Source organism: Euprymna scolopes, chromosome 34, assembly GCF_053919585.1.
Source record: "Euprymna scolopes isolate OS-2025 chromosome 34, ASM5391958v1, whole genome shotgun sequence".
Taxonomy (NCBI): domain Eukaryota; kingdom Metazoa; phylum Mollusca; class Cephalopoda; order Sepiida; family Sepiolidae; genus Euprymna; species Euprymna scolopes.
The window spans coordinates 37,935,122-37,959,327 of record NC_136515.1 but is presented as its reverse complement, the minus strand read 5'-3'; the positions used below and the strand labels follow the sequence as shown (position 1 = coordinate 37,959,327).

Sequence of the window (24,206 nt, the reverse complement as noted above, 5' to 3'; positions counted from 1 at the left end):
TCATATATTAAAAAATATATATATACATATTGTCAACATATTGACACTATTTTGAATAGAGATAAATGTGGTATTGTGGTGAGTGATATAATTCTAGCTCAGTGTAAGATAGCGGATGACCAATGACCCCCATGTCTCCACACTTTTAATGACCTTGTTCTATGTTATATTTTTTAGCAAATAAATGTTTCAAAGTGTAGTGTCTGTTCTGATACTCCACTTTATATTTCCTGTCTTCAGTCAGTGAAAAAGAAATCCTAGATTTAAAATGCTTCCTCTTAGAGAGCTGGATTCTGTACATTATAAACTGACGTTGTGTCTAAATCTGCCTTAGTGGGAAGATAAATAAACAGAATAACAATTAATAATACCTTTAGCTAAATCATTTCCCTCCAGAATGAGATTCTACTTTTTAGGCGATCATGTGTGACTGAACACCCTGAATAAACTTTACAGAAAAAAAAAAAAAAAAAAAAAATGAAAAGAATTTAGAATTTGGACTGGGGGATCAGTTTCTTATATAAATTTAATTTTTTACCACAAACTCCATTAATCGTCTCAACATTAATATGAACACTTTTTGACTTATACAATGCTGAATCCAGTAATTTTGGGGAAAGGTTTTATGCTTCAAGTTCTTTATTTCTTTAAATATTTATTCATAGTGTTTGGTTTGGTTATTTTGTAGAGGAAAATTGTTATTTTTGTTTTGAATTTGCAGAACATGACAGAGTTTTATAAAGGGAAAATAAAAAAGCAATAACATCAATGTTTGGTGCATTTTAGGCCATGAAGCCAGTACATTCAGACAGCCTGATCTGATAGTACTGCATGAATAAGAAAGGATTAAAAATGATTCGAAAATATAATCCAATGCAAGTGTAAAATTAAAGCATGTTGTGACTCACCTGAAGAAGAGCTAAAGGTGTGTAATAGACTTCATCACCAGAAAATTGCTGATAAATAAATTCATAACCATCTTGACGAGGAATGGGATAAATAAACTAAAACAAAATAAAATTTTAAAAGGTCAAAATATTTTTGCATTTACGAACGAATTAGTAATTGCTAACATTAATTTGAAATCATATGATGAGATATAAATAAATATGCGTAGAAAACAATGCATTAAATGAACTTCTTTTTTGATACTAAAATATTTATCACTTTAGCAGCAAAGTGTTATGTAATGCATGCACTGAGGAAAACTGATGACCAAATGCCAGACTTGCGCAGGTAGAAACAAAAAATAAAATACTAGATATTTAATTGCATTGCTTTGCTCAGTTTTTTTTTTATTTATATTTGTGTATATATAGACATATACACACACATATAGTATTCAAATTTAATTATCCACAGACACATGTTTTGTTGTTTATCATCAGCATGACTGAACTTTGCGAGATTCGAAACCAGGATCCCAGAGTTAGAAGTTGACTCCCACTATACATATATTACATGTATTAGAATATCTGTTGCAAGAGGTGCAAAATTAATTCCCCAAACAGATTTGCTTTTATATCCCTTTACGAAGATGAAAATCATGAGATAATGATACTGAATCTTATGTCTAGAATCATTAGATGATTTTGATTCTAAATAATGCCTATAATTTAAGGTTTGAATTCAGGAATCTTAAGAAATTGAAATTCAAGAAAACTAACTTAATTCGTTCCTAATGATCATGGCTCAAATGTAATTCAAATCTGAAATATTTAAATTTTTAAATAAAAAGTTGCACCCATATTATGCCACCTAAAACTTTTTAAAAATAAAAAGAAACTGAAATCGGGGGAATATTTATTGATTGATTTCAAATACTTATTGTTAAAATAAAATAAAAAAAAAAACCCCAGAGGTATTCGAATTTTCACTTCTTATCTTTTTTGCAACAAACTTAATTTAATTAAATATAGCCCACATTACCCACCTATGATAATGTCTGTTTCTAATTTGTGGTAAATGTTTATTAGTCAGGTGCAAGGGTACCATCACAGGAACACCTTAAAAGCACGTAGTGTTTAGCCCTATTTATTGACTAGAACAATGAACACAGTACGGATTAAGCCAAGCTCGTCCTACTGTTTCATCTTAGAATGTATTTACACTGGACAAGGTTGGTGAAGTAGCACTTGGTATATCTAAAGCTTTTGATAAAGTTTGCATCAAGGTCTTCTCATGAAAATTAATTTGTATGGTATGACTGGACAAATATTTAATAACTAGATCTTTTTTAGCCTAAAGAAAGCTCAAGGCTGTCCTCAATGGCTGTACATCTAAACAACAATATTAATGTGGGATGCCCCAGGTATGGATTCTTGAACTTTTATTATTTCTGATATTCATAAATGATGCAATTGTATTAGAGATGGGTATATTTGCTGATGACATCGCACAATTCTTGACAGGTGGATAAAATCAATGTGGACACATCTCCAAGGCAACGGCTGAATCTTTAGAAAGTGAATTTCAGTCTGTAGTGGAATGAGAAAATGGAAGGTAACATTTAATGCTACTAAAACAAAACTCTTTTCCTCATAAGAAGTTCAAGAAACTTTTCAAACACAAATTGCCATAGCAGCACTCTACCTGAGAGTCCATTATTCAAATTACTCAGCTTACCATTCACAAGTACTATAAATTGGAAGAAATACTTATAGATATGACCAGGGTTGCTGCAGGGAAGATGGGCTCCCTCTAGCAGACTAGAAAATTTCTCCCATCTGCCAGTATCTTATATCTCTAAAAAACACTATTCATTTAGGCATGAAATATTTCTGCCACATCTGGGCTGATGCACCAACCACTAATCTCTTATTCTTAGACAGGATTTTAAAAAGAGCTTCTAATCTACACTATCTAACAAGCTTCAGCCTCTGCCCCATCATCACATCCTTGTGCTTGTTTTCAAAGCACTTAAATGGAATATGCTCTGATGAACTTGCTGTACTTGTGCCCCTCTCAAGGTAAATACCCTTAACCAACATGTCAGTCAACAATACCCCAGCCCTTCACTGTAAAGGTCTGTAGATACTGGAGAGCTTTGTACTCTAAAAGCTTCTATTCTCAAACTATTAGATTATGGAATTCCCTCCTTGTTCCTTGTTTCTCTGATCATATCAACATGTAAAAATTTAAATGTAATGTGAACAAACAACATGCTAAAAAACTTCCCACTTAGGATGCTCTAATTCACAGTAGCTCCTTACATTTTAATGACAATGTGTCTTGTTTGAGATGAACAAAATTAAAGAAAAAAATGCAATTCATATATATATATATATATATATATATATATATATATATATATATATATATATATATATATATATATATACACACATACATACATACATACATACATACATACACATTTCCTCTTGGTAAAATTATTGCTTAATATGATAGACAACATTATTATTATTCTTACTTTTATTCATTATTCACCCCAGACAAGACATATTGCCACTTACATGTAAGAGGATACTATTTGTGACTATGTCTACATGGTCTTTTCTGTAGGTGAGCAACGAAATGTCTATTGACATTACATTTAAATTTCTGCATGTTAGTACAGTCAGAGAAGCAGGAAACAGGAAGGGAATTCCAAAGACTATAAATTTGAAGGAAGAAACTAGTAGAAGAATTTCTGGCATCTAGGGACTTCAACAATAAAGGGGTGGGATTTTGTTGCTTGTTGGGTTTGTTGAGGGTACAATTGCTACGAGTTTGTCAGAGCACATTCCATTAAAATATTTGTAAAACAAGCACAAAAATGCAATATTGCAGTGATGGGACAGAAGTTGGAGCTTGGTTGATAGTGCAGGACCTATTAGGTTTGAGACTCTTTTTTTGAATCGTGTCCAAGAGGGAGAAAATAGTGATAGATGCACCAGCTTAGATGTGCAACAATACTTCATGGATTGGTGAACGGTAGCTTTGTAGAGATACAGGATACTCTCTTCTAGCATAGTAAAGGGAACCCACATTCTTTGCAGCAGCCTTGGCAATGTCTTCAATATATCTGTTCCAATTTATGTTACCTGTGAATGTTAATTCGAGGAGTTTGAATGATGAGCTCTCAGGTAGAGTGCTATGTTGCAATTGCTATTCAAAAGACAATGATTTTTAACTTTAATAATGAAATGTATTTTCTTTATTTACGTTATCTAATTATTCTGAGTGTCCCTAATTTAGTTAGCATGACACTGTCAATATTCACAAGTTAAATATAAAGGAAGTAATTAATTCAAACTCAATGCAGTTGTAGTAGTATTAATATTGCCTTTTTTTCCTCTTTTACTTAGGAATCACTGCTTATCAAGACATAAAAGCAATTCAAAGTTAATGGGTTAAATGAGTATCAGATGAATGGTGAGACAACAACGTGATGATTAGTAACGATGTTGAAAATTGAGTATAATTTGATTACTTAAGACGACAGCTCAACAAGAACTTGTTTACGTTGGACTTGAAGACAACAATGTTATAATCAGTTGGGAAACATCCCTGCAATATTGTATTCTGCAGACAGGTAATTCCAGGAAAGAAACTTTGCTTATGAAATTTTTGTTTAGTTTTAGGCAGGGATAGTGAGCAAGGGAAATTGTTGTCAGTGGTTGTAGTTAGACGAGTATTTGTTATGAATGTTTTACAGGGGGTACTGTAGATTGAAGCTCAGTTGAGAATCTGCCATCAAAATAACGATAGAGCAGAGATAGACTCGCAATGTCTTTTCTGTAAGAAAGAGAAAAGGACATCACTAGATTTTGAGGCTGTTTTTTACCCTGTCAAAATAGGAAAGCCTGCTCTAAGCAGCTCCTCTCCAAATATGGCAACAGTACTTGATTTTAGGACATATTTGGCTCTTATACAAGTATACGATTGCATTGGTAGTGAGATAACTTCTGGAATGGTAGTATGATCCAACCGTTTTTCCGATGTCAAAAACAAGAAGCAGATGACAACTGATTCTCTTTTATTTAATTACAAAAATTGTAGCTAAGAAAATTATTAAAGAACATTTGTAGAATGAAAATGTGTAAAAAGTAAATCTCAAAATGTTAATGACAAACTCTGTGATTAGATGAATAAGCACTAAAGATTATTTTAACGATGAATCGGTTATGGAATTGTCACATGGAATGTTCATCATCCTGGATAAACCGTTCCAGAAGTATGGATGTCTTATATCGTAGGAAAGTTGGTCAGCCAATGAAAACTAGGAAGCAAGTGATTGGACAAGACCGTGTGGAGTGGAATTTGAAGACAGTTGACCTGCTGAACTGTGAAAATGGTAAAAAAAAACTTGTCTAATACCAGAAAAATGGTAAAAAAAAAGCTTGTGTAATACCAGAAAACGTTTGATACATTAACAAGAGAAAAGTGACGTTAAATATGAGAATATTTCACTTGTAATTTGAAATGATCATCTAAACTTATATTTTATGATATTTTTGAATTTTAATAAAGAAAAGGGCACTTGTGCATTATAACCATATTTTAAAAAATGATTTTAAGTAAAAAAACTTTTACATAATTATGTATCATGTCGAAATTAGTAAAATTCCCAAAATAACAAAACGTGATCACGTAGAAGAGCTGCTAGAACTATTTTTTAACAGAAAAAACATTGTTATAGTCTCAATCTACGATTTTTTAATTTAAAATAGTGAATGTTAACTGAAAACAAGGGAGATAAGTCAGTTTATCATACGAAACTGGCTGCAATAGAAGAAAACGATGAAACTAAATTTTTCGATAAATTTTATTTTTTCTTGTAATATTTTTCTACTTTTTTTTTTTTAATTTTTGGAATTTTTACTAATTTTGACACAACATGTACAGCGTAGAATGATAGAATTGTCACTACAGCTTTATTTTAAAACTTTTATTGAAAAAAATCAATTCATCGAACTTCATTATGCAGTAGAGCTGACATCTATTCAATGTAGCCGCCTTCAGCCTCAATCACTGCCTTGATATGGGTCCAGAACTGAGAACATGCATTTTCCACAAGGCAAATACTTGGAAGTCAGGCCGGCTTTCTCCCATCTGCCAGTATCTTATATCTCTGTAAACCACCATTCACTTATGCATGAAGTATTTCTGTCACACCTAGGCTGGTGCATGTGGGAGGCCATGTTGGTGAGGTTCTCGATACATGACCAAACAAAGTAGTTCAGCAAGTTCAAAACAGGGCAGGAGGGGAGGGCAGTGAGAGAAGGGTACAAAGTAGTAGCACGCCTTCTGAAGTAAAGCCTGGATCTCTTTGGACTTGTGGATCGGCACCGAGTCCTGCTGCCACACCCAGGGTTTGCCAGCAGGCACTCGATTGCACCAGATCACACTCTTCAGCCAAGTACACTTTGGTGTTGATTTTCAAGCTGACTTTGAAGATATGAGGTGGCATGATGTGGCCCTCACATGAAACTACAGCAAAGATCATAACCGTGGGTCATCCGATGTGTTGAGCTGTGCCATCAATGCTCAAAAAAATTTTGTTTTCCAATGTTGTCTCTAGCCTGTGCCTGAACAATTTATCTGCATGTTTGAAGTGCAGTCATTTACAGAGTCCTAGTGTACAGCTTTCTCCACACAGTCGTATCTGTTTTTTTTTTTAAATTTTGAGAGGCTAGTTTACTGCATCCAATTATTATGTGGTTTATCATTTCTTCTCTTTGTCCACAGAATCTACATTTACTGTTTTCCTGTGTTTTGTATAGTTTAGCTTTAATGTGGTTAGTTTTAATCATGGTGTTCTGTAGAACTGTCAGTAGAGATTCTATTTCTCTGTTATTATCATCAAAAAAGAACAATGCTTCCATTTAACGATGATATAAAAAAAGTTTTCAAATATAATATGCAATATCATTTCTATTATAATAGAATCAAACATTTTACTCACAGAAGGGCAGATCTTCGACTTGGCATAAATCTCATCATAATCAATTTCCTAGAAAATAATAAAAAACAAAAGACATTATAGAAAACAACCTTTTAAAACAACTGAATAAAAAACAAAAGACATTATAGAAAACAACCTTTTAAAACAACTGAATAAAAAACAATAGTTAAAAACAACTGAATAAAAAACAATAGTTAAAAACAACTGAATAAAAAACAATAGTTAAAAACAACTGAATAAAAAACAATAGTTAAAAACAACTGAATAAAAAACAATAGTTAAAAACAACTGAATAAAAAACAATAGTTAAAAACAAAACAAAAGTTTGGTTGGTTTTATGGCATATCAACCCTTTTTTGTTTTTAAATAGTGAACCCAGTCATTTTGATAAAAGTTTTTATTCTTAAAATTCTTAATATATTCCAATATTCATATTATTTGCTTTAACTTATTATTCATGATGTCACTTTAAAGGGACCTAAGTTCTGTTTAGATGAATATATTTATAGTAAACACCGCAAAACAGAAAGATGTTTCGTTGTAACATTTAATTATTAGGCCATCTTTGTAAAATGAATATTAAGAGAAAGAGAGAGAGAGAAGAATGTTAACAGAAGGAGATCTAGTCCTGAAGTCTGGATGACAAAAAGGTTAGAAAAGAGCCAATGTGCAGGGAAATGTTCAGAGTTGATGGAGGCTGTCTAGACATGCCCCCAATCATATTAAAAAACAAAGATACAGAAAAATGTTTATGATGTATGTACACATAACAGAACAAAGAGATCATATTCCAAAAATCATATAAATTGATCACAGTTTTTTTTTCTAAAGAAAATCATTTTAAATTGATTTTAAGTGTGTTGTGGTTGCAAGGTTGAACAATAATTAGTAAGGAAATACAATGAAGATGCAAACAACGCAATAATAAGTGTATTAAAGAAAAGGTATATTTACAATATGTACAAATGACGGTGTCGAGTCAGAGAGTCTTGGTGGGAGGACATGTACGCTCTTCGGCGTCACTTCCGGTGGCATTTGAGTAAGACACACCAAGGCCAACCTAGGCTTGCCATTTATAGTGTTATGTTATTTGCATATGCAAATAAGTGGTTGCCACCACAACACCCCCCTCCCAAGATTTGAAGTCACACAGATTTCAATATCTTTTTCTTTTTGGGTTTACCATTAATGGTTCATTCACTTTTCTTTTCCTACCTGATCTTCGGGGTTCAGGTGCATTTTGAGGCGGTTCCAAATTAAAAGATTCGTATATGATATCTATGGTGTCCTCCTCTTCGACTGTTGTCGTATCATCATCATCTTGGATATGACGTTTTTTTATCTGATTTAGGTGCCTTTTATGTATATTCTGTGGACCTTTAATCATGTATGTACAATCACCAATGCGTTTATCCACTACTCCACATTCCCAGTAAGATGTGTTATTTCTGTAGCACTTAAAATATACTCGATCTCCCGAGTTATATTTCTTTCTTCTCGTGTGTGTAGTGTTTCGGATAATTGCCTGCCTTGGCAATAGTTTGTCAAACGCTGATTTTACCTTTCTGGCAAACATTAGATCAGCTGGTGATATGTTTGATGGTGTACTAGGATGTGGTGTAATCCTATATACTTGCAAAAATTGTTGCAAAGCTTTTTCTGTTGGTGTTCCAATGGATTTCTTTAACGCTCGTTTTAGCGTGTCCACGAACCTTTCCGCAAGGCCGTTCGACCTTGGATGATACGGCGGAGTCGTGATGTGCTTCACTCGGAACGTGTCGCAAAATTCCTTAAACTCTGCGGATGTGAACTGCGTTCCGTTGTCAGTGACCAGTGTGTCTGGTACACCGAATCTTGCAAACAACTCGTAAGGAACCCTATTGAGTTGTTCGTTGTCGGATTCCTGCAACGCATTACCTCCGGCCATTTTGTGAAACTATCCACTACAATTAAATAATAGTTTTCACCTACTGGACCAGCGAAGTCCATGTGGATTCTCGACCATGGTTGGTCGGTTTTCGGCCAAGGTTTGTGTACTATAGGTGGAGATTTTGCCGCTAACTGGCATCCTTTACATTTATCAATTGTTGTCGCTATGTCAGTGTCCATGTTACGCCAGTACACGTAGCTTCTCATTAATAACTTCATTTGATTTATCCCCGGATGTCCTGTGTGGAAATCTCTTAACATCCTATTCTGCAATGTTTTGGGTATTACCACTCTCTCGCTGTACAGTAACACATCATCACATATGGAGAAAACTTCCTGCACCTTTGTGTCCGTTATAATTTTCTCTTTTATGTCCTTTATATATTCGTCTTTCTCGGCTTCCCTTTTAATGTCCGACAAAGTTATGGGTAGTTCCTTAATGATGTTTGCTACCATATTTTTTACTTCAACATTTGTCCGAATTGCTGCAATGACTGATTCTTCCAGATTGTGTTTCTGTGGTATCAGTCTTGACAGTCCATCCGCATGGCAAATCTTTTTTGATGCTAGATGTTGTAGCTGGAAATCGTAATTAAGTAGTATTGTACCCCAGCGCAGCAATCTATTTGCGGTGTATACCGGCAACCCTTTTTTTGATCCATAGATTGTGACTAACGGTTTATAGTCGGTTTCAAGTATGAATTGTCTACCATATAAATATCGGTGAAATTTAGTCACGGCAAAGATTATGCTCAACGCTTCTTTTTCGATTTGTGAATATGCCCTTTTGGCTGGTATCAGCGTTCTCGAAGCGTGCGCTATTGGTTTTCTAGACCCATCCGGCATAATATGTTGAATGCATGCTCCTAAGCCGTAGGAGCTAGCATCACTAGCGACGACTATTTTTAAGTTTGTGTCAAAGTGCGTTAAGAATAATTCGGATGTTAGTGCGCTCTTTATTTTGTCAAAAGCGGTTTGACATTCTTGCGTCCAGTTCCACGGTGTATCCTTTTTAAGCAGATTATTTAAGGGGGCTCGCAAGTTATGCATTCCTTCAATAAAAGATTGGTAATAATTTGCGAGTCCTAAGAAACTCTGTAAGGTTGTTACATTATCGGGTGCTGGCATATTTTTTATTGCCGCAGATCTGTCTGGGTCTGGACGTCGTCCATGTTTGTTTATTATGTGTCCAAGATACTTAATCTTGCTCATACAAAAGTCACATTTACTTTCTTTTACTTTAAAGCCGAATTCTTGTATTCGAGTAAATATTTGTTTCAAATGTTCCTTATGTTCTTCTAGGGATTTGCTCCTGACAACAATGTCGTCCAGGTATGCACATGCGCACTCAATACCACTTAGCATGGTGTCCATCGCTTGCTGAAAGATGGCAGGCGCTACTTTGATGCCAAAAGGCAATCGGTTGTATTTGTATAATCCCTTATGCGTATTGATACATAGTATTTTTGAGCAATTCTCCTTGACCGGTATTTGCAAATACGCGTCGCTCAAGTCTATTTTGGAGAAGATATTACCCCCATTCAACTTCGTGAATATTTCCTCTGGGCTTGGTAGGAGGTAATGGTGATCTTTTAATAGGGAGTTGACCCCGGTCGAAAAGTCTGCGCACACTCTAATTTCGTCATTCTTTTTCTTTACGTATACGGTGGGGGCTGCCCACTCGTTGTGTTCTATTTTTGATAGAATTCCCGTCTGTTCCAATCTATTTAATTCTTTATCAATCTTTTCCAACCCAGCGAACGGAACATTTCGCTTTTTTCTAAAAATTGGGTTGGCGTTTTCTTTAAGTTCAAACGAGGCCTTGAATTTATTGCAGCGACCTAAGTTAGTCGTGAATGCCTCAGGAAATAATTCTTTTAAATCGTCTTTTATATTTACTGTTGTTGGAGAAGAACATTCTAATTTTTTACAGAATGTATTGATTGGCTTATCCCATAGTCCGAATTTCTCAATTAAATCTATTCCAAACAGATTTTCACTATTTTTTAGTACGAATATTTTTAATTTCTTCGAAATCCCTTTCAATTTTATCGGGAGGACAACTTCTCCTTCAAATTTTATACCACCACCAGTTACCGTCCGGGCTGCTTTACTAGTTTTCATCATGGCCGGTTTTCCCAACTTTTTCCATGTATTCAGGTTTATTATAGAAACGCCGGAGTCGAGTTGTAACTTTATTGATGTTTTAAATATTTCCACTTTTACGTATTTTCGCCGATCTTTGTCTAATTTTGTATTTGATTTTGTTTGCTGTACTCTCTTTCTGGTGTAATCTTTATATCTGCAGCAATCGCTTTTGTGTCCCACCTTCTTACAAATGTAGCATTTTTTCTTCTTATAAGGACAATCTGATTCCCAATGCTTTTCTGCACATCTCTTACAGTTATATCTAGGAAGAGGCTTGTTATATTCTGTACTATATTTATGGTTATTATCTTTGGAATATCCCGTTCCATTGCTTTTCTTTGTAAAGTTCTTGGTTGGTGCGTATGGTTTTCTAACTTTTCTTACATATGCCACTCCGGATTCTTCTATATTTTTTTAATCCTTTTTTAGTGTAATGGCCCTTTCACAGTCCTCTGCTAGTTTCTGGAGGGTTAAATCTTGCTCAGATTCCAGCTTAGACAACACTCATCTGCGTATTTCTGCATTTTTTGTGGAAACTAACCCTTGAGCAAAGATTAGACATTTAAAATCTTCTACCGTTAGTTCTGCAAGCTTAAAATTATCACAGTTTTTATTGACAACTGATGCGTATGTCAAATAATCTTGGTTGTCCATCTTTCTTAGATTCATGCACAGCCATCTTTTATGAAAAAGAGATATATTTGGATTAAATAATTCTTTTAGTAATTTTACAGCTTCCATGAACTCTTATTCCGCAGTTTTTTTAGGTAATATGTAATCTACGAATTTGCTGTGTTCTGATGTACCCAATTTTCTGAGTAAGAGGCTCACTTTCTGACTATTTGGCCAATTTTTACAGTCCAGTTGAAAAACATCCTCGTATCTTGTGTAGTATGCTTCAAAATTCTTCTCTTCCTCAGGCACATAATAAAATGTGTCCATGCTATTAAAAATAGTTGTATGGGAGAAATTAACACTATCGACATTTTCTTGATTACTCTTTAGTAGTTCCAGTGTTTTAGCAAAACGTTCATCTTGTCTTTCTTCATATTCCAATTGTAGTTTCTTATGCCTTTCTTCCTGTTCCAATTGCAGTTTTTTCTGCTTTAATTGTGCCATTTTCTGCTTTTCTTCTTGTTCCTGCTGCCATTTCAATAATCTGTTCTCTCTCTTTTCCTCGCGGTCAACCTGTGCCTGTATTTGTGTTTGCAAAAGCTCGTTTTGTGTAGCTTGTCTGCGTTCATCCCGCTCAGCCTGTGCTTGTAAAAAATTGCATGAACATTTTTGATAAGTCTTCCATGTTTTTTTTGTTTTTGTTTTTTTAGTGTGTAGTTAAAAAAAAATATTATACCATGTACAATATACACCGGTTTGGGTTACAACAAAAAAGCAAATTGCTGTAAGCTCCTGTTTTCAATAATAATATCGCTGCTTGCAATAATATATTCTTTTTGCAAGTCACGCTGCAAAAAAAAAAATAAAACAGGTTTATCTGGAATCACGAAATGGAATTGACTTTCCGTTTTTAGGCACTTACTAATAAGTAACTCTTTCCACAAAATAAAAGTTTGGGTTTTTTTTTTTTTTAATCGAGTCACAATTGAATAAATGTATGCAGTACATTTAGTTCTTTGAGTTTTTTTTTTTTCTCTAGTATTTTAGTAATTAAAATACCTCTTAAATTGAGATTACCTTTTCTTTCCGTGACGTTTTACTGTATTATCCGTTATTCAGTGACAACTTCAAGAAAAAAAATCCTTTCCTTGAATTTTAGTTTTAGCTGTGGTATTTCCTTTTAGTACCAACGTCAACCAAAACATTAATTAAAAAGTCCTTTAGTTGTTGTTTTGTTTACGGAGAACAGTAATTAGAATCCACTGGTGAACTTTTTTCGTAGGTTACTTCCTTGCTTTTCGTAATACGAGTCTGACCTGTCGTTTTTGCGACAGAACAAAGTTCGCTTTTCGTTTGCAAGTTGGTCCTTTAGTAAGATTTGTCGTGTAGCAGCAAAACAAAAATTCACTTTTACATTCGTTTGTAAGTCGGATTCCCAGAAAACGGCGTAAATTGTCGCTTTTGCCACGTTAGAGTTTTTTTTTTTTGTTTTCATTTGAGTTGAAACTTCTCTTTAGCGTAAAATCCGTTTGCTCGTCAACACTTTGCATTCCTTAAAAAAAATGGTCAACCTTTGCGTTGTACTTTTTTTTTTTTTTTTAAATAGTTCTTCGTCAAACTGTTATATTTGACGCTTCATATCTCGTCGCCAACTGTTGTGGTTGCAAGGTTGAACAATAATTAGTAAGGAAATACAATGAAGACGCAAACAACAAGATAACGCAATAATAAGTGTATTAAAGAAAAGGTATATTTACAATATGTACAAATGACGGTGTCGAGTCAGAGAGTCTTGGTGGGAGGACATGTATGCTCTTCGGCGTCACTTCCGGTGGCATTTGAGTAAGACACACCAAGGCCAACCTAGGCTTGCCATTTATAGTGTTATGTTATTCGCATATGCAAATAAGTGGTTGCCACCACAACAAAGTGATTAATTGAAAATCGTAGGTATTACAAGGCTGAGCTCACAAGTTTAAATCATTAAGTTATGTTCCTTTGTTTCTTCAAAATGGCGAAATAAGATAGTCTCTTCTTGCTTACTCATAAAATTTGATTTTCTTAATAAAAAATAAAACTACTTGATCATTTTATGTGATTTTTTAATTTCTTAATATAGTGAGAATTCTGGACAAGAACCGAGTTCATATTAGGAGAATGCTTGTACCTATGTTTGTTTAGTTAAAAGCAGTATGTAAACATGTGTGTGTGTTACAAGGTTATAAGTGCAGATGTTGCATTAAAGAGTCTTTTTGTCAACAATGAAGTTGGTGTCTCTGTGGGTTTCATTTGCGTCTTAAGAGAGAAGCTTATCGGTTGAACAGAGTGCTGTGACAGAGTCAGCTGTGCCATCTTGTTTCTAAAAGACAGAGGATAATAGTGAGCACTATTTTTTATAACTTCCGATGTTGCAGTTCATATAAGAGATTATTTCTGATTGGATAAATTGGAATCAAAGTTAAATGTTTGCACAAATCAGCATACAGTTTAGAGGTCAATCTAATATTTAAAACACTGCTGATATCAAATGGATTGCTATTTAGGTTTGACTTTGAAAGTCTGACAAGATAACTTTATATATTAGAAGAAGAATAAAGATCACAGAATGCAGTTTCATGTCTACTCAGGACAGATCGGGCAAATCATCCCTTAGTTACCATTACTTCCAAATTCACCCCAGAATATTAGTACCCGTCTATGGGTGAATAGAATCTACTCTGGATAGGACATGAAACTATCTAGTCATCTTCATTCTTCTTTTAACATAGAAAACTATCTTTATGAAAGGATAATATTAAAATTAAAATTAAAATAATATTTGCATAAAATTTCTATTTTTACTCACACAAGAACTGAACATTCTTCCAGAGATAGAAATCCCCCACAATTTCAAACTTAAACTGAGAGACCAACTTATGGATAGAGCATTTTATACAGATGCTTGGATCAATTTAAAATACGATGGTGACCTTTCAATCAATAATCAATCCTCATCTCAAACATTCATAAGCAGAGTTAGTTATAAATTGCTTGAACTTTTACTTCAAACATTTTCAATATTTTCTTAGAAAGAAATGCAAACAGGTGAGCAAACTTGTATCTTCATTAATTTCTCCTTTTTTTGCTTCAGAAAGAAGGTTCAGCATTTTTATTACTGAGCTGAACCAAGGAGATTCGGTTGGTTATGACTGCATCATATCTGCAAATGGTAATTTACATGGACGGCACAAAATACACAATGAATTCATAAGTATCTAATTGCTTTTAATTGAAATGTTTTTTTTTGTTTTTTTTCTGTTTTATTCTTATTCACCCAAAATAAGGCATATTGCCACTTGAATATAATGAGGATATTATTTGAGACCATGTTTACAGTGGTACTTTGTAAAATGAGCAATAAGATGTTTGTTCACATTACATTTAAACTTCTGCAAGTTAGTACAGTCAGAGAAGCAGGAAACAGGAAGAGAATTCCCTATACAAATATACATCTCAGAAAGAATGGGTGGAATGGCAGAATATTACTTTACAGAAATTATCGAAGAGAATGGTTCAAGATGTATCAAGACTTAAAGATGACCACGTTGGTCGTGTTGTAACATAACTTGGACACGTGTATGCAAATGCATGCAAAATGACGTTACCGGTAGGGAAAAATAAAGATTTAAAAAAAATCACGTTAGAGATGGGGAGAACATTTGAGATTGTGTTAGAAAAGACGATCATGTGAGGGACATAACAACAGTAACGAGAGAATGAGGACATAAATATCGTGAATTGGAGTTCTTTCCTATTCTTTGTCTACTTTGTGACTGAGGCTACAATGTGTTGGTTCCCAGACATCACAGTGTTTTGTTCCACAAATGGAATGTTTTATGAATGAAACTGTTCAAAGAAGTTCCATTTGGTTTTGGGTACAGAGAGAGAAAGAGAGAAAGAATGGTAAGTGCTTTCTTGTGAGTTGTAGCTGAGTTCCTGCTGTGAATATTTTTCAATTGAAAATAGCATTTTTACCATATAACCTTGTTTTAAAGTATTAAGCGAGACAGATGACCATTTTTTAAAACATTTTTCCCCCCAAACAAGGCATATTGCCACTTAGATGTAAGGGGCGACTATATGGGACCATGCCAGTCAGTATGTAGGGAGGTGAGCGGTAAGATTTCTGTTCATATTATATTTAAACTTCTGCATGTTGTTATTATTCAGAGAAGCAGGAAACAAGCAGGGAATTCCAAAGTCTGGCAGTCCAAAGAAAGAAGCTTTCCAATATCCATGGACTTTGACAGTGAAGGAGTGGAATTTTATTGCAGTTGAACAGGTTAGTTGGGGCCATGTATGTTGAAGGGGCACAAGTGCTATGAGTTCATCAGAGCACCTTCCATTAAAGTACTTGTAAAACAAACACAGGGATGCATGGTTGGAGCTCAGTTTATAGTGCAGAACCTATTAGATTGGAGATTGTTTTTTGGTCATTGTTTAAGAGGGAGAGACTAGCGGTAGATGCCCCAGCTCAGAGGTGACAACAATGCATGGCAAATGGTGGTTTTGTGGAGATATAGGATGATTTCATGTGTGAGTAATTTTCTAGCACAGTAGAGGGAACTCGTCTTCTTTGCAGCAGCGTTGGCAATGTCCTCAATATATCTGTTCAAATTCAGATTGCCTGTGAATGTTAAGCAGAGGAGTTTGAAGTATAAGCTTTTAGGTAGGGTGTTATTAGTCATGGTTATTGGTAGTTATTTCAAAACGAAAACTGCTGGTCTGATGGACAGAATCTTTTAAAATTATGTGTAGACATATCTTAAATAAAAATGAGAGAGAGGGAGAGGGAGAGAGAGAGGGAGAGAGTTACCTTGACAACTCCATAGACGCAGTCCTTGATGCTGTGGTATTGCATCCATATCTAAAATGAAACAAGAAAAGACAACAAAAAAAATCTTAAAATCATACAGACCAAAATCATACCAAAAGAGTGGGAACTTTGTCTGGCTCTTGTAGATGTTCAGGTTTTATTTTATCACCATAACTAGTAAAGGTGACCCACCCCTCTACAAAAAAAAAAAAAATGTCACCCATAGAATCTTTCATAAAATTAACAATTCTTTTTCAAATCCTCTGCAATATTTAGTACAAATGAACTTCAGTTTGTAGTTGACTTGTCCAACAAGTTTCAGTCATTAATTTCCAACAGTCTTTGTTTTTTCACCAATCAATTTATTTATTCATGGATAATTTTGCAAAAAGATTTCACAAAAAATACTAAAAACATTACACAATGAATATAGCACAAGGTCAAATTGGGTGGGGTGCGATGAGAGTTGTGCATTATTCTTTTGGCCTATTCTTTTAAACTAGTTCCAGTTATCACTATACCGCATTCACACTGGGCATCTCATCAATAAGATCGAGTTCTGAATGGGCTTCATACTTACCGAACCTTAACCCCCCCACACACCCCTTCCCGGGTTTTTATTTGTGGCGTTATCTTGAAAAAATAGACTGTTGAACATTCGTGATTAAAACTTGAGGGACAAGTTAAGCATAGACTGAAGTTTCTTTGGTTCCAGAATTTTCTCTCTATTAAAAAACAAAAATAAAGAAAGTCTGTATGATGTATATACTTATGACAAAACGAAAATATCATTTTTCAAAAATTACGTAAAGTGATAAAGTATTTTATTTTTTAAGTAAGAAGATCAAATTTTATGAGTAACAGAAGAGCAGCTATCGTGTCCATTTTGAAAACACTCTAACAAAAAAAAACAAAAGAACAAAAAATACAAAGGGAGATAACTCAATAATTACAACTTGTAAGATTTATGAATTCCTATTACTTCCTTAAAAATGATTTTCTTTATAAAAATAAAACTACTTGATCAATTTACGCAATTTTTTAATGTGATATTTCCATTTTTGTCATGGGTCAATACATCATACATATTTTTTTTATTTTTATTTTTTTATCTAGAGGAAATTCTGGACAAGAACCATTTCTTTGTACAAAATATGGTTGTATTGCAGAACGGATTGTGAATTTTACTAATGATTTCATGGCTGGCATTTTGGGAAGTGGGAACAAGGATCACTCTGTATTTAAGTAAATCTTGTTTTAAAAAGCTAAGAAAAATGTGCTTCCAAAGGAAATCTTACAAGAAAGAATTCTAATTATAAACTTTGTGTAGTGGAGATAACACAATAAATTGCAGAATGCCAACAATGAAAAAAATCACTCACCTTTTCGATTTCTTCAGGAGTACGTTCACGAAGAAGATCTAATTTTACAATATCATTGAGACACTGAAAAAGAAATAAATATTTTATAAAACAAACTATAAAAAAAAACAATAAAAAAACCCCAAAAAACAACAAAACAAGTCATTGCCAAGGATAGAATAAGAAAAATTTGTATTTTTATTTTTTAAATGTGGAGAAAATCCATCTCTCCCATAAGAGGCTCACTAAATTGAAAAAAAAAATTTGTAAGGATTTTTCTCTCATGCAGTAAAAGATGATTTTTTTTAGGTTACAATAATATTTGTTTTTTTCTTTTTTTTTTTTTTTTTACACAGTGATCACCACTTATCAAGGCCCGGAAGCCACTCAGGGATAAGGGTTATTGTAAGTACATTACGTTAGTGTGGAGATTTGATGAAGTGTTTACTTAAGGGGGCGGTTCATTAGGAATTTGTTAACGTTGGACTTGAAGACATCCAAGTTGTAGTCAGGTGGGAAGCAGGCAGACGGAACAGAGTTCCACAGGCGTGCAGTTCTAAGAAAGAAGCTTTGTTCATGGAATCCGCGTTTTGATTTAGGCACAGATATAGAGTGGGGGAAATTTTTCACAGTGGATTCAGCTAGACGGGTGTTTTTCGTGAAAGATTGGCGAGGGGGGACCAGAGATTGGAGTTCAGACGAGCACCTGCCATGGAAATAACGATAAAACAAGGATAGGCTCGCAACGTCTCTTCGTGTGGGAGAGAGGTTGCAGGGTAGAGAAAAGGGCATCCCCCACTAAGCTACAAAGTCTATTTTGTACTCTGTCAAGGCAGGATAGGCTGTTTTTAGCAGCTCCTGCCCAGATATGGCAACAATATTCCATCCTTGTATGCAGAAATTGTTGATTTCTATGTGTATAATTGTGTTCCTATTTACTTTGTTTACTGTCACGTAGATTTATGTTAAAAATTTCAAATTTTAAAATAAAAGTTGCGCATAAGATTTAGTCCAAACATTTTTTTTCAGATTCAAGAGGAAATATTTTCTTTAAAATTAAGTTAATTTTTTAAAAATATCTTTTTACGTATGGACCTTAACAGATATTTGCCCAAAATAAACTTTCGGTTGAAAATTGTGACTAAATTTGTTTTATTGTTTATTTCTATAATACTGCAAGAAATATTTACGATATTTTGTGCTGAAAAGCCCAGATTGCCTGAAGCCCATTTTAACAATGAGCCAAGGTTGTTTAAATAGCAAAACAGCAGCAGCAGCAGCTTATTTAATCATAGATAAATAGTAAAACAACTTATTTTGTACATTTTATAACATCGAATGTTGGAGGTAGGACCTAAGAATATCATCAGAATTAATCAGAGTCAATACAGTGACATTAATTGAAATAAATTTTGCTAATCATTTTAAGGCACACCCGGTGTTTCTCAGAAATTAATAAAGACACTCATGCACCTCTGCTCTGAGCCTCAAATCCCATATTACCATTTCTATTATTATTTTAATTTTATAATTTTCATGTTCAAAAATAAAGTTTTATTCCAATGAACAAGGTGTTGCTTGTGCCTCCTCAACGTAAATACTCCCAACTAATCTCACAATCACCAAAATCCCACTTCTTCACTCTAGAAATCTCAGATACTGGAAAACTTTCTACTCTTATAACTTCTTTCCTCAAACTGCTTGCACTTGGATTCCCTTACAGTTCTGATTGTACCAACATGCAGAAATTTAAATGTAATGTGAATAAACACCTCACTGCACAACTTCTCAGTTAGAATGCTCTTATTACTCTGGGCCGTAATTCACAGTGATCCCTTATGTCTCAGTAGTAATGTGACTTATTTGAATTGAATATTAATAAAAAAAAAATTTCTTTTTAATTTTTAAAACATTACATTTTCACATCTGATACAAATGAAGTTCTAACATTATTATTATTATTGTATTCTCTTTGATCCAAATGAAATATACTTATCCAAGTAGTTATGATTAAGCTAGTTCCAGAATATATATGGTAGTGCGTGTCTATCTCAAAAACTTTCGGATAAGTTTGTGAACAAACAAACAGACAGCAACTTTATATATATATATAACGCCGGGTATCTATGCTAGTATATATATAAAAGGAAAGTCATAGGCATTAAATCAAAAGAATACATACCCAACCCCTGGCAAAAAACATGGACTCACCATTCTTTGAAAATTCTTTTTTTTTTAACTGAAACAAGGTATAATGTCACTTGTATGTACTTGGGACCATGTCTAAAAAATGTTTGTAGGGAGTTGAACAATGAGATGTCTATTCACATTACATTTAAACTTTTGCAGGTCAAGGAAGTAGGACACAGGGAGGGAATTCCAAAGTCTAGCAGTTTGAGAGAAGAAACTATTAGAGTAGAAGGCTTTCTAGCATCTAGGGCTTCAACTGTAAAGGAGTGGAATTTTGCTGCTTGTCAGGAAGTCAGGAGTTTGTATGTAAAGGGGGCATTAGTGCTATGAGTTCATCAAAGCAGATTCTATTAAACTACATATAAAACAGACACAGGGATACTACATTATGGCAATGTGACAGAGGTTGGAGCTTGGCAGAACCTTTTTCCATTATTTGTAATCCCAAATTCTGTCAACAACATCCATTCAACACATTTCCATTTAGTTTTTACTAGTAAAATGAAAGTAGTCCTTTTACTTTAACAGATGAATACTTTGCTCAGAATGAAAATGGTCCTTATGAATGAGAAGATCAAATCAAAATATGCCGCAGATAAATTTATTTTAAAATTAAATTTTTCAATTGAATAATAATTAACATCATTCAATTCCTCAGAAAATTTTACAAAAAAAATCTTGTTACAGGGCTTTGTTTTTTAAATACAACTAGATTTATTAATTAACATCAATGTTGGCTTTCTCAAAGCTTTCTCTTCAAATCATCTCAAATGAAATAAGTTTTTTTGTTTACATCATAATAAGATAATCAAAAAAAATATCATTCAAGTGTATGATGATGATTGATATTGGTTAGGAAATAATTGGAATGCTAGAGAGAAAAAATTTTTCTAGTATGAGAATTCCAATGGCATAAAATATGAACGCCTTATCTACTCAGCCACTGAACAAACCAAAATAGCTTGTCTTTTTAATCTATTATAGTGTTTGGGTTCGACACTGCACTAGCATAAAATAGTTTTTCTAAAATAAAATAAAAAACCATAAAATAAAAAATTGTTATTAAGGTAAAAATATATGCACAGTTATTAAATATTTTTTGTATCCGTTTTTAATTAAAACAAAACAAAGGATAAATGTGTTTTTAATTAAAACAAAACAAAGGATAAATGTGTTTTTAATTAAAACAAAACAAAGGATAAATGTGTTTTTAATTAAAACAAAACAAAGGATAAATGTGTTTTTAATTAAAACAAAACAAAGGATAAATGCGTTTTTAATTAAAACAAAACAAAGGATAAATGTGTTTTTAATTAAAACAAAACAAAGGATAAATGCGTTTTTAATTAAAACAAAACAAAGGATAAATGCGTTTTTAATTAAAACAAAATAAAGGATAAATGTGTTTTTAATTAAAACAAAACAAAGGTTAAATGCGTTTTTAATTAAAATAAAACAAAGGATAAATGCGTTTTTAATTAAAACAAAACAAAGGATAAATGTGTTTTTAATTAAAACAAAACAAAGGATAAATGTGTTTTTAATTAAAACAAAACAAAGGATAAATGTGTTTTTAATTAAAACAAAACAAAGGATAAATGTGTTTTTAATTAAAACAAAACAAAGGATAAATGTGTTTTTAATTAAAACAAAACAAAGGATAAATGCGTTTTTAATTAAAACAAAACAAAGGATAAATGTGTTTTTAATTAACACAAAACAAAGGATAAATGTGTTTTTAATTAAAACAAAACAAAGAATAAATGCGTTTTTAATTAAAATAAAACAAAGGTTAAATGCGTTTTTAATTAAAACAAAACAAAGGATGTGTTTTTAATTAAAACAAAACAAAGGATAAATGCGTTTTTAATTAACGATGATCTACTTGGTTGCACATGCTGTATCAGAGATTTCATTCTCTTAGACAAGTTGCCATTACCAAGGCTTTAGAGTCCAGTCTACCCTACTATTTCACTCATAGCTCAAGAGAGAAGAAATAGACTTATATCTTTATCATTGGTTTAACCACATTGAGAGGAGCAACTTCTTGATAAGAAAATGCAGTAAACCTTAAGAGTTGAAAGAAAGCGAAACAACTCCAAAAAATTTGGATGCAAATCATCAACTAGGATATTGAACAGAATTTGTTTTATGTACTAAGAGGTCAATGCTTATCAAGGCCAAAATATAACCCTAACACCCTCTCTCGTCTGAGGGCCGGGCCGCATCCGTCGCTATCCTGGTTCACGGGAGCATACTTGTGATGTACTTCTGGCCGTGTTCGTCGCTCCCAGCTCACAGGAGCATAGATGCAACCCAGCAAGGCTACATTCTTACTTGTCTAGTGGTGGACCCCTCAAGGGTGACCAGACTCTCACTGGTCACTGGAAAATCTCTTTCTGCTGCTCAGGGCACGCGAAAGGTGCATGACCCTAAGTCCGGGTGGCAACATTGTCGATTTCGGTCGTCACTCTGGCTTCGTGCTGGATCCAGTCTGTCTCTTTCATCATCTGGCATCAGGGAATACCTGAAATAAACTGCATCTTCATTCAGGCCGGCAATCGAGAAACAAGGAAAAACTCTGGGACATTTTTATATAACGAAACAAAATAATTATTCATAAATCGTTTTACACTTGTTTATAGTTGAGTTCTTTGATCCGAGCTTCATGATGCAGGTTGCATAACAAGTTCCTCTAATTAATTTCCCAACTAAGAACAAGAGCTTTTCAACTTAGCTCTTGTGAGGGTTTCGGCCCCCCCCCCCAGGCGGGGTGAGAGCGATGTGGACGCCTCGAATGCCAGTCAGTAAAAAGGACTCTAACTCTAAAAAGCCAATCGTTTTTATCAAATCAGAAATTCCCCTTCCACCTTTCTGGACTTATTCTTTCTTTCCTCTTCCCTTTCTCTCTTTCTCTTCGTTCCCTATTAATTTGTACTCCCTTTTTCTTCTTTTGAATTTCCTCCCTCTCTCTGTTTCCCTAATTTCTACTCCTCCTCTCGGCTTTATCTCTACCAATTTTTAACCCTCATTGCACTGAGATGTTAACTTATCATGTAATTAGAAGTTATTAGTCACCCCAGGTCGAACAATGCCTGGCGGCGACCCCTCACCCAAATTCTTCATCTCGCTCAACAGAGATTTTAAAAACAATCTTTCCGTTGTTGATAGATGCCAATTCTCGTTTGTCTTTCTCTTAAAAACCCCACCCCGGCACTGATGTAATAAGCGATAACTATTTATTTCCCATTGAAATATTTTATTTCTTCTGGACATTTTTCATAAACATCTGTTTTTCCTTGACCAAGTGTCAGCATGGCCCCCCTAACCATACCTCATCCTCTCCCATCTTCTCTTCCTCTATTTGAAAAGCAAGATCATTTGGTGTCGCCAGGGATCTCGTCATAAAAAGCCACTCAACGATGAAGGCTAATTAGTTTGTCAAATGAATGATGAGAGAACATCTTGATTGGTTGGTTGGTTGGTTGTTTTTGTTTTACAGCATATCAACCCTTTTCAGGTTATTTACTGCCGAATCCAGTGATTTTGAAAAAAAATTTTTTAATAGAATATATAGTTTTTTTCAAGTTGGTTTCTATTTAACCCATAGTTGGGACCCTAACAAGTACTACCACTTCGGGTCAGAGTGAACCTGGGAGCAACGGCAATTAAAGGGTGGCTCCACACTCCCCAAAGCCCGCAAGCTGAGACCTAACGATCGAATATAGTTTAAGGCCATATCCAGGACTGAGAACATCTTGAGGTAATGATGCAAGACAGAATTTGATTATTTAAGAGGATGGCTCAACAAGAATTTGTTTATACTGAACTTGAAAACGACCATGTTGTAGTCAATTGAGAATCAATCCTCAAGACTATCAAGCTTAGAGACTAAAATTGCAGGCTGTCAGAAAACGCCAGCCCTCTGATTAAGGGAAAGAAGAAGAAGAAGATGATGATGATGATGATGCAAATGTTCTGTTAAATAATGATAGCCATGTTTAAATAGAAAAATTTGAGTGACATTTTTAGAGGTGACCCAAGATGAAAACACAGACACTTATCCTTGAGTGGCCTTTGAACCTTGATAAGCGGTGACCTCCTCCCTAGCAAAAAAAAAAAAAAAAATTTGCATGACTTCTGATCATAGATTTTCTGTCTTTTTGTTTGGCAATGCTTCAAACAGGAAAGCCATTCC

General features: G+C 34.0%; 1 protein-coding gene across 2 annotated transcripts in view; it reads right to left on the bottom strand.

The window, feature by feature from the left end:
• The window catches only part of LOC145259178 (ATP synthase mitochondrial F1 complex assembly factor 1-like), a 51,744-nt gene that overhangs the window by 13,057 nt on the left and 14,481 nt on the right, over nucleotides 1-24,206 (bottom strand). For both annotated transcript variants that reach the window (XM_080116935.1, XM_080116936.1), the window contains exons 4-7: nucleotides 17,840-17,902; nucleotides 16,458-16,508; nucleotides 6,911-6,958; nucleotides 909-1,004 (exon numbers count right to left, since the gene is read on the bottom strand). In XM_080116935.1, the coding sequence (XP_079973061.1) occupies nucleotides 909-1,004; nucleotides 6,911-6,958; nucleotides 16,458-16,508; nucleotides 17,840-17,902 (258 nt within the window). The remainder of the gene's footprint in view (nucleotides 1-908; nucleotides 1,005-6,910; nucleotides 6,959-16,457; nucleotides 16,509-17,839; nucleotides 17,903-24,206) is intronic.